The 10,505-nt window shown below is 39.8% G+C and overlaps 1 protein-coding gene across 1 annotated transcript; it reads left to right on the top strand.

The window, feature by feature from the left end:
* The first annotated feature begins 315 nt into the window (after positions 1 to 315).
* LOC147612737 (uncharacterized) lies at positions 316 to 1,566 on the top strand. The gene is made up of 4 exons (XM_086782848.1): positions 316 to 990; positions 1,093 to 1,158; positions 1,260 to 1,328; positions 1,436 to 1,566. Exons 1-4 carry the CDS (start codon positions 808 to 810, stop codon positions 1,547 to 1,549), a joined length of 432 nt encoding a protein of 143 aa, XP_086638974.1. The 5' UTR covers positions 316 to 807; the 3' UTR covers positions 1,550 to 1,566.
* Positions 1,567 to 10,505: the final 8,939 nt, after the last annotated feature.

Raw genomic sequence — 10,505 nt, 5'->3', positions numbered from 1 at the left:
GTGCATTCCATATCTATAAGGTGGTGTGGCTGATCTCGGCCCAATATGGGTTGAGCTGGCTATCAGCAAAGAACAAGTGATAGTGGGCATGAACAACTGAATAAGGTCGTGTCACCCAACACTGCTAGTTCAATCCCATGCACCACACCACCACCTTCTCCACACAACTACATAATCACATCCCCACTCCACACACACACACACTATATATAACATACACACTATATATAACATACACTGTTGCCCTCCATCACCCCCCACATCCATCTCTCTCTCTCTCTCTCTCTCTCTCTCTCTCTCACACACACACACACGTACACGCCCCCCTACCTGTTGCCCTCCATCACCCCCCATATCCATCTCACTCTCTCACACTCTCACACACACACACGTACACGCACCCCTACCTCTATGAGCTTCTCTTCTCGATCCCTATCACAATCCAACACCCCACCACCACCTTCCCAACGTTCTCACTCTCTCTCTCTCTCTCTCTCACACACACACGCGCGCACGCGCACGCGCACGTACACGCACCCCTATAAGCTTCTCTTCTCGATCCCTACCACAATCCAACACCACCCCACCGCCGCCACCTTCCCAACGTGAGGCTGCAGCGCCCTCCGAAGCTGCCTCGTGAACCATGCTTGCAACTTGCTCCACCTCCATCAGAGCATTCACTACTCTTACAACCGGCGCTTGCTGGCATTTAAACAACGAGCTAGCAGAGAATTGATTGATTAGCTTCAATCCACCCTGGAAGCAGAATCTACCCATCTCAACAAGACTACTAATACTGCTGCAGCTATGGCGCCTCATCACTCCCGCATTAATCTTAATGTTCGAGCGTCTCAGCTACCTTCAAAGCGAGAGCTAGCAGGTGACACTGCACCCGCTTCGACGTCCAAGAGATCAAAGACAAGCCAAACTATTTCCGGAAAAATAATCGAGATGCACAGCCGGGCAAGCTCTTCTCTGTGCAACGATGAAGTACGTGCATATACACATCTGTCGTCGCTCACAAACTTTACTAAACACCTTGCTTTGTTAATAGATCACAATTCCCATGAAATCTCTCGACTCTGCTTTCAGGTGGATATCGATCCTCTCGAAATGAGACTGAGCATACTCCGGCAGCTCCTGCCTCGGGGCTCAGAGGTAGCATACTCCTTAATTACTACTAAACACCCTTTTAATTTCACTAATCATCATAGTTTGTGCGAATAATTAACGTACTTGGTTTAATTATGCGGGTGCAGTTGCAGGAGAATGATGATCTTCTCAAGGTTTTGTTCGAGTATGTGAGGGATTTAGAGAGAGAAATTAAGGTAGAGAATCATGTAATACGATCGGAATTGATACCTTAATTATGCTTGATGATTATCCCCATTAAAATTATCCGGATAATCCTTGATTTTTTATTTTTATTTTGCAGACTTTTAAACATGAAGACACCATTAATGCAGGCATCGAACCCCAAGAAATGGGGGCCTTGCAAAAAAAGGGCTTATGCATAGTGCAGCTTTCAAAGCTCACCAAGGCTTTCTAACCCATCCTCAATTTTTGTAGCTCTCTTTTCCTCCATAGACATTGACAAAATTCTGATAATTGTCACTTTACCCTTTCTTTTAAAAAATTAAGCTAAAAACTATAGTGTAGACTTTACAACACCCTTAGTTATCCCTTGATTGCTCATTCGAGTGCATCATTAAGATAACAATTGGACTTCCACACACCTGAAACGTTTAATTAGTATAGCCTGAGCAATCATGAAAAAGCTACTCATCTCCATGCATGGTACTACTAGATTGTGGAATGTGGTTTATTGGGTCTTTTTTGGTGCATAGACTTATATATGCAAAATGGTTAGTGTGAGTCTTAAAGGTTAAACTACCATGGGGTCTACTTTACCAAATTTGAATAATCTAATAGGTAGTTTTGAGAGTAATTGTTGAGAATGAGGAAAATGCCCACATTGTGAATATCGATAGAATCCTTGCATAGGCAAAAGTTAATCCATATCCATTGTTAGTGAAGTTTACTATCCAATCACAATTACACTTACTGCGTGAGTGAAAAAGATAAAGAAAAAGAAAAGACCATACACAAGGTTTGGCATAAGTCTCCCTTTAAAACTAAAATATTAGAGGGATGTGCCATTCCCCCATGTAGCACTTTGTGATAAAAGTGGAGGATAGTCAATCGTTACAAAGATATATAGCATGTCACATGGTACTTAAGTGTGGTGGGCACATGAGCTTGTAAGGAGATTATAGATAGCTTAATCTCACCTTTATCAAATTAGCACATGGATTAAGGCCATGCCCTTATTTATGTATATAAATTGGTGTTTTTTGGGTATTTGAACCTTTTAAAATATTGCCCTCACAAGCGGAGGGCATCTACAAGAGGTAGTTCTTGCACAAGATTTCGGGAGCTTGCAAATTAAAGAAAATATCTCCCGAACGTATGTTGTGATCATCTCGGCTTACAACCACAACCTGTAAAACAATTTCCCCACATTGTTTGCAAGACTTTTGAAGATTGACCGGCTTCATTACCTCTTGGGCTATTGGATTTGAAGCTAATCGTCATCCGTCTTGTCTATCAAACATAGAGTGGATTTTGACTTTTGTAGGGCAAAGACTTTTGCACAGGCAAATCAACTCAAGGGAGGGCAATAAATTTTTCTTCCATTATTTAAGTGAAAGATAATCCTTTTTCTTTCACAACTTATTTTCATCATTTCTCTATTTTTAATAGAATTATCTATTATGGCTTACAACCAACAAAACCACCCGCTATGCAAGAAAAACTCAATGCACTTCATGTAAAAATAGCTACTAAAAGGGAGTTAAGAAGTAAAATAGAACACCATCTTTCTCATAGAAAGAGGAGCAGAAGAGGCACACTAATTTAGAATCATCCCACTTTGAAGAAGGTCACATTCGAAGAACCATTCAAGCAATAATGCAGGCATAGTCTTCTAAGAGGGAGATAAAAATTATTCACTTTCTAAAATTATAACGAGAAGAAAGATGCACGTGTTATACTTTCTTGGCTTAGCCAACCTAATGATTATTACCCAGGGGAGAAATTCTCCGAAAGAGATAAACTGAAGTGTGCTACTAACCATTTGGTGGAGAGTGCTACTTTATGGTGGAATGTCACAAAGAATTGCCATCATAAATCCCATACCTTGAAATCCTTTCAAAAACTAATTATGATTTTTTTCAACTACCACAATACAAGGCTAGATCTAGACAACAGTGGGAGATTTTACATTAATTGAAGAAAGAGCCTATGTCTACTTATGTTGATAGATTTTGGCACACTCTTATTCAACTATAGGCCTTAGAGTGGTGCTTTATGGTGCCTTGGCCTCCTCCTTTGTCTCCTTTGTTGGCACTTGCCTACCTTGTCCTTGCCCTTGCCTACAATGGAAGCTTCCTCTTTGCCTTTGCCCTTGCTTCCCTTCTCAAGGACTCCTTGTTTAAAGCTGAACTACTTAATAGGGGAATGAAACGTCATCTTTTTTCTCTTCTTTGATGCACTAGTTCCAGCAAAATTGGTGAAAGTGGCGAGTCAGGGTCATCAAGCGTAATTGCATTATTGAAGATAATGTTTATTGCCTTTGCCCGCACACTCCATAGCCAGAACTCGTTTGAGCGAGCATCGCATCCGGAAAGAACTCCTACAAAGGTGGTGTCTGTGGAATCAAGACTTGAAGGAGGAAAACAGAGGGTGCATATGATGAGGATGTGGTCATACAAAAAGTGAGTACGCAACAACCAATCAGTAAGAGCAAGGCTACAGAGACAAGTAGTCTAGTTTGCAAGTCTCCTAGACTGGCTAGAAAAAGTACAAAAGCTGGTAAGGATTCTTGCACATAACAATGTTAATGTATCATGTTGTTATGAGGTGTTGGGGTAGTTTGTAGGTGGGTTTTCTTTTCATAACTGCAATTTAGTATGTGCTACAACAAAATGTAGTATAAAAGTAGAAAGACAAGTATCCCAATGAAAGCACAGGGGAACCAACGTGAAAGAAAACTGCAGCCATCCAATCTTTATTGTACAAGTTGAAAAAGAAGTCAAAGGCAACCAAAGAGGTTGATAGGGGAACACCAACAAAGGATACTGGGGAAGGACTTTCAGCACAAGGTATGTGTTATTTTTGTTTGGTGTGACTGGGCTATGTTGGATTTGATAGTTCTAATACTATGGTTATTTTGCAACTAGTGATCTTGACTTACAATCAACAACAATTAGGAAGCAAGAAGGAAACGATATAAAGTATAATGACTTACAATTTAGACTGTCAGTGCATTCGGAGAAGGCTATTCATAAAAATTGTCCGGCATTTCACCACATTAATTAAACAAGCAGACCAGTGCCCTCTGAAATTGAGAAAGTAAACAAAAAATATAAGAAACCTAACACAGGCAACTAATAACTTAATTTCCATCAACAGCTTGAAATCTAAAGAAAATACATACTTCTCTATATATGGCAGCACAACAAAGCAGGTACCCGGACTAACTCCCTGGAAATAAGGAGCAAGGTCCTCTTCAAACCTCGATGGGTCAATCAGGAGAGTTGATACCAAAGGATCACAAATATATACTTGCTTTGCCTGGTCTGGCAAAAGCTCTTTCAACAGTACCCTGCAGATTGAATTAAAAACATTAGGAAAGGGAAAAAGAAATCAAAATAAGAAAGCATTCAAAAAAAGGTGAAGATTATACACCTTAAACAAGTAAGCACAATACCATCATTGATCTCTTTATTCTTTTCAACCAGCATATAAACATCCATTGGAGCGATATGGAGGTACTCCTCCTGCTCGGTGTTGTATGAGAGATTGCATATGATCTGACCAAGCATCGCCTTAAGTCTGTCGTTATTCTCTCCCTCCAACTTCAGAAGGTTTCCTACCAATTCATCCCTAACAACATTCTCTTCTAATAATGTCTCCTTTTCCTTCAGATCTACCCTCTTTACAAGCCTCTTCAGCCCTTGTGGACTTGGTGTTGTCACCTCTTAAATAACCACCTTGTCAGAAGCCCTGTTCCTCTTCAAAGTAGGAGGAATGGAGAGGATTTCTACTGCCTTCCTATCCCTGAATGGTAGAGGTCGCATGAACTTATCATACCTATACCTAACTCTGCTTACTAATGTCATGTCCTTGTCCATTAGTGTAACCCTCCTGGCATGGGCAGCACAAATGTTACTATTATTTAATAAGTCTATAAGGAAGTCCTTGCATGACTCTTGAAGACATGCGAGGGCGCTACTCTGCCATTTAAAGTAACCTTTCCACTTTATTCTGTCACTAATGGATCTGACAATCCTCAAGAAAGGAGCTTTGGGGATGAGGAGATTGACAGCCGCCTACGCCTTCCTGATCTGCGCAAAAAATTTTCTTTGCCTCTGCAAAGTGACCCTAGCCTTTGAAATATTCCTGCTAGTGTTGGTTTTAACATCACGAAGTATAGGTTCACTTGCTACGTCCTTTTTTGGAATTTTCTCTAGAAGATCTGGAATCGGAACTGGATTTGGTGCTGGATCTGGCAGCACTGGATCTGGCGCTGGCACTGAAACTGACGGTCTATTTTGTGCGTGCCATTGCAATACTAGAAAAGAGAAGATAGGGTAATTAGCCAAAAGTCACACGACCACCATCCACCATGCGATAAGGTGAATCCAAATGTCGACCAACGTTCATTTCGTGCGGTGAACGAAACAAGAACTTATCAATAAAATTCACCCAACCATCCAACGGAGCGATATGTCAATTTGAAAAAATGGAGAATAGCCATATCGCACCATGAACAAAATCAGCGAAAGCAAAGGGGAATAGAGAACTTATCAATAAAATTCACCCAACCATCCATGGAGCGATATGTCGATTTGAAAAAACACGGAGAGTAGCCATATCGCACTGTGAACAAAATCAGTGAAAGAAAAGGGAAAGAAAGAACTTATCAGTAAAATTCACCCAATTGTCCACCACACGGAGCGATATGTCGATTCGAAAACATGGAGAATTGCCGTCTCGCACCGTGAACAAAATCAGTGAAAGAAAAGGGGAAGAGAGAGAGAAAAACTTACAGGCGCTTGAAACAAGGGCTAGGATGGATGGATTCAGCGAGCTGCAAGAGCAAAGTGTGGAGAAACGCAATGGAAAAAAAGTGTGAAAAAAAGGGTGGAAGAAAAAAGCGTGGAAAAGAAAATATTCCACCTTTTTATAGAGCAAAACGCAATCATGACGTTGACTGCATAAGCCTTACACATGTCAATTCGTGAATCGATGATGACGTAAGCCCTACCACACATGGCGTTCGATCCTCAATCATGTGACGTGGTCAGCCCTATTATTTGACCTAAATAAAGATGGTGCGAGTTTTTTTTGGCTTTTCTCTGCACTCAAAATTTTCTCACTTTCCATACCATCCACGGTGCGAGTCAGCTCTTTCCACGGCCCATACTATCCATGGTGTGATAGTTGCATTCCTACGCCGTTGCTTTCCTCTTATCGCGCAGTGAACGATTTCCACCCAGATCAGAGAAGCAATGGAGGTTAAGAGTTCTCACTTGTACAATGTTGCAGATAATGTGGATGATTTATTGCTGGAGGAGATTAAGGACGAGCCTAGCACCACAAAGCATCTCTTTGATCTGCTGAGGAGGACTGGGCAGGAGAAATCCCTTTGCCACATGTAGAGCCTGTGTTTAACATTCCTTTCATTCTAGAGGAGATTACCAAGGACATGGAGGGAGAGTGGACAGAGTATTGCAGGTTGATCTATAGAGGGAACGTCTCTTATGGGTCCATTATGTATGTCCACATGTCAAGCCTCACAGCAATCACCTCATCTCAGAATTCAAGCATGTCGAAGAGGTGGGACCATCTCTTATGGGTCCATTATGTATGTCCACATGTCAAGCCTCACAGTCACCTCGTCTCAGAATTCAAGCATGTCAAAGAGGTGGGACACTTACTCAGATGATCAACGTATCAAGATTTGTGTTGACATGTGCCCAGTGCATGGCAGGAAATGCAGGTTGCTAGAATATCATTTTGGGTTTGTTGCCTATCTCTTTCTTCATGCTGATAAGGAGGATTACACAAAAGAGAAGCTCAAAGGAAGGACTGATAAATCAGAACAATCCTTTATTTCAAGTGCTCAATTTGCAGAAGAAGAGGTCCTGGACCTTTTGTCCGAGAAGGAGGAGGAACTTTTTAGCACAAATTTTGATGTGGCGGAGTTTAAGGCCTCCACCATCATTGATGAAGGAACGCCATCTGTCCATGGGGAGTGATTGACGTCCAATTTTGTCATCCCTGGGCTACCGTCCTTCCTAATTAATGGGAAGTATTACCTCCTCCTCTCCCACATTCGAAAACTCTACAATTTTAGGGAGGATTACTGTCTTGCTATAATAGCAGACAGTTATGAAGCTGCGTCCGGTGTTCTTGATGTAGAGAATGAGCATAAGGATCAATTTCTCGCATTGGACACAGAAGTGACAAAAAACTTCTTAGAGGCCCCAAAAGCAATGTCCTTGTGCTTTAAAAAAGCCAAGGAGAATGAAGCTTCTCTTCCTTCAGAGGAAGAATTTCAAGCCCTTCATATGATATGGGAATTTCTGAGTTTGGCAAGGAACCTGTTCCCGAACTTGACCAAGAAAATGAAGAGGGCTCCATCAACCTTTGGGATGCAGTGAAGTTGGAGGATGATGAAAACCAAAAGGTAAATTATTGCTTATCTGTTGCCTGAATTAATTATTTCCTTAGTTTGTCCAGTTTAATTCTTATTGCTTCAATCTGTTTGAATTATTTCTTACTTTAGTTTGTTCCCTCCTGGTTCTTTGTCAATGTAGATAGAGCTTGACGACACCGATGGATTTCTTGGACGAGGTGGTACTGGTCATGCAAGAGTTGGGCAAGATGCCGCTCTTGAACACTACGTCTCTTTTATCGACAAAAATATATTTATTATATATCATAGCAAGTACTCTATGGATGCAAAGATTCCACTCCTTACACTGAATGCCCCATTTGTTTACACTTGTTACATTTCATCCTGTTGGGATATTTGATCCAACAATTATTTGCCAAATGACCCACCTTTTTGCAATGGACACACCTTACTTTGCTCACTTGATGTGATAAAGCTTGTTCAATATTAAATGGAGTCGATGCATTTGAAGATTCAGCTCCTCCCTTTGGCCTCTTTTCTTCATCAAGACAAGATTGAATGACTCCTTCAAGGGTGGAATTAGGTATGTTCTTCAGGGTGGTGACTAAGGTGGGGTACACCTTCTTGACTGCTTTTAGCAAAATAGCCACTGCATCATCTTCGTCCATTCTCGCATTCACTAATGCAAGTTGAGCCATAAGGCCCTTCAAGTGAGAGATAAAGGCTCCAATGCCGTCTCCCTCTTTGAGCTCCAATGCCATCTTCCTGGCCTTGCCTATCACGTAGCATGCATGTATGTTGTTAGCCCACAAGCTAGGCCTAGAGATCTGTGCCAGTTTAAAGCGCCCTAAACCTTTCATCACCATAGTGTCAAAAACAAACCGTCCTTCAGTGTAATTTTCATGGCTCAAATTGAGAAAAACTAGTTGTAATTTTGTGTAGCCTTTAATTAAAAGATTCAAATCGAGAAAAACTGGTTGTAATTTTGTGTAGCCTTGAATTAAAAGAGTCAAATTTTTGAGGTTTTAGTTATAAACCCGGTTAACTTACGCATGTTTCCAATAAAAGCTGGTTGAGCTTGTCAAGTCATCCTTTTTTTTACTAAAAAAAGTTTGTTTTTGACACTGCATCACCACTATATTTTGGCCAAAACTTTATAATTCTTCACGCTCCATTTATTACACCAAAAATAAAGTTAAGATCCTAGTAGTCTACTTGCACTTCCACTAGTGTTTAATTTCACAAACTAGCATGACCTCACTAGTGATGTGTATCCTCCATTTTCATAATTCCCCAATCCCTTCAATCAAGCTCCCACGATTGCATTTATCTCATCATGTAGAAACATATACTTTCATCTCAAAATAATCCTCCTAACCTTGTTGGTAGCCTTTACAATGTAGGCCTATCACACTTCATGGCATCCTTGATATGAGTGTAATTTTGGTGTCAAAGGACTACTTTTGAGACAAGACTACCCATTATCTAGACATGCTAAACTGTTATGATATTATGTATGCAACTTGTAAGTCCTTTCACTCATTTCAAATTAGTACACCCTTTAGAAATGAAAAACCATCTATATCTCATCATCTACATCTAATGTTCTTAAACTTCTTCGTCCATCATAGCATATGGATTCGTTACCTAGACACATTGCCCTACAACAATTTATGAGTTTAAAAGTGATGAGCATTAGAGCAAACACTAATGGGACTTGAGGCTTCTAATAGTGTAGACAACCTGTGCCTTTGTGTTGTGGTAGTAAACAAAAGTTGGTGGACATGGTGGTACTAAAAATCATTTAAGTCTAAATAAAAGTCAATAAATGTGTACATGTCAACATATGCAGTAAGTCTAGTCAAAGAAATAGACCTTCCAAATCTTTATTTTCATATGCAATATGCAATAAGCCAAGTCAAAGAAATAGACCTTCTAAATTTATATTTTCATATGGAATAAGCCTAGTCAAAGAAATAGAGCTTCTAAATATATATATTCATATGCAATAAGCCTAGTCAAAGAAATAGAGCTTCTAAATATATATATTCATATGCAATAAGCCTAGTCAAAGAAATAGACCTTCTAAATCTATATTTTCATATGCAATTAACCTAGTCAAATAAATAGACCTTCCAAGTCACCTCTATAAAAATATAGCCCACATAAAAAGATTAAATCATGTAAACACTAAAAAACCACATACATTGGAAAGAGAAACCCACAATTTAGTCACCTCCAAGTCTAGTGACATAAGAGGCAATAATGGATACTTCACAACTATATATGCCTAGAAGCTTATCTAACATGACTTTAACACGACTTGCAAAACTTTTTATTTTCTTAAAATTGAACAAAGAAATATACTTATAAGCATAAATGTAAGGCCCTAATGGAAAAGTATTTGCTCAATTTCCATCCCCATGTTGTTATTGTGGACGATGGATGTGCTCTATTATGAATGCAACTTGTAAGTCCTTTTACTCATTTCAAATTAGTACACCCTTTAGAAATGAAAAACCATCTACATCTAATGTTCTTAAATTCTTCATCCATCATAGCATATGGATTTGTTACCTAGACACATTGTCTTGCAGCAATAATATGAGTTTAAAAATGATGAGCATTAGAGAGAACACTAATAGGACTTGAGGCTTCTAGTAGTGTAGACAACCTTGTGCCTTTGTGTTGTAGTAGTAAACAAAAGTTGGTGGACATGTTAAGTCTAAATAAAAGTCAATAAATGTGTACATTTCAACATCTGCACAGTAAGCCTAGTCAAAGAAATAGACCTTCCAAA

This window comes from Cibotium barometz, chromosome 45 (genome assembly GCF_041138505.1).
Source record: "Cibotium barometz isolate CiBa-2024 chromosome 45, ASM4113850v1, whole genome shotgun sequence".
NCBI classification, from domain to species: domain Eukaryota; kingdom Viridiplantae; phylum Streptophyta; class Polypodiopsida; order Cyatheales; family Cibotiaceae; genus Cibotium; species Cibotium barometz.
Note: the sequence above shows the minus strand (reverse complement) of the source record. Positions and strands in the feature narration are given on the sequence as shown.

What these genes read in the sequence shown, in the direction of transcription:
- LOC147612737 (XM_086782848.1), top strand. Translation starts at nt 808, where the DNA reads ATGGCGCCTCATCACTCCCGCATTAATCTTAATGTTCGAGCGTCTCAG. An exon ending in CTTCTCTGTGCAACGATGAA is followed by an intron (nt 991 to 1,092) that starts GTACGTGCATAT and finishes CTCTGCTTTCAG; the next exon opens with GTGGATATCGATCCTCTCGA. An exon ending in ATTTAGAGAGAGAAATTAAG is followed by an intron (nt 1,329 to 1,435) that starts GTAGAGAATCAT and finishes TTTATTTTGCAG; the next exon opens with ACTTTTAAACATGAAGACAC.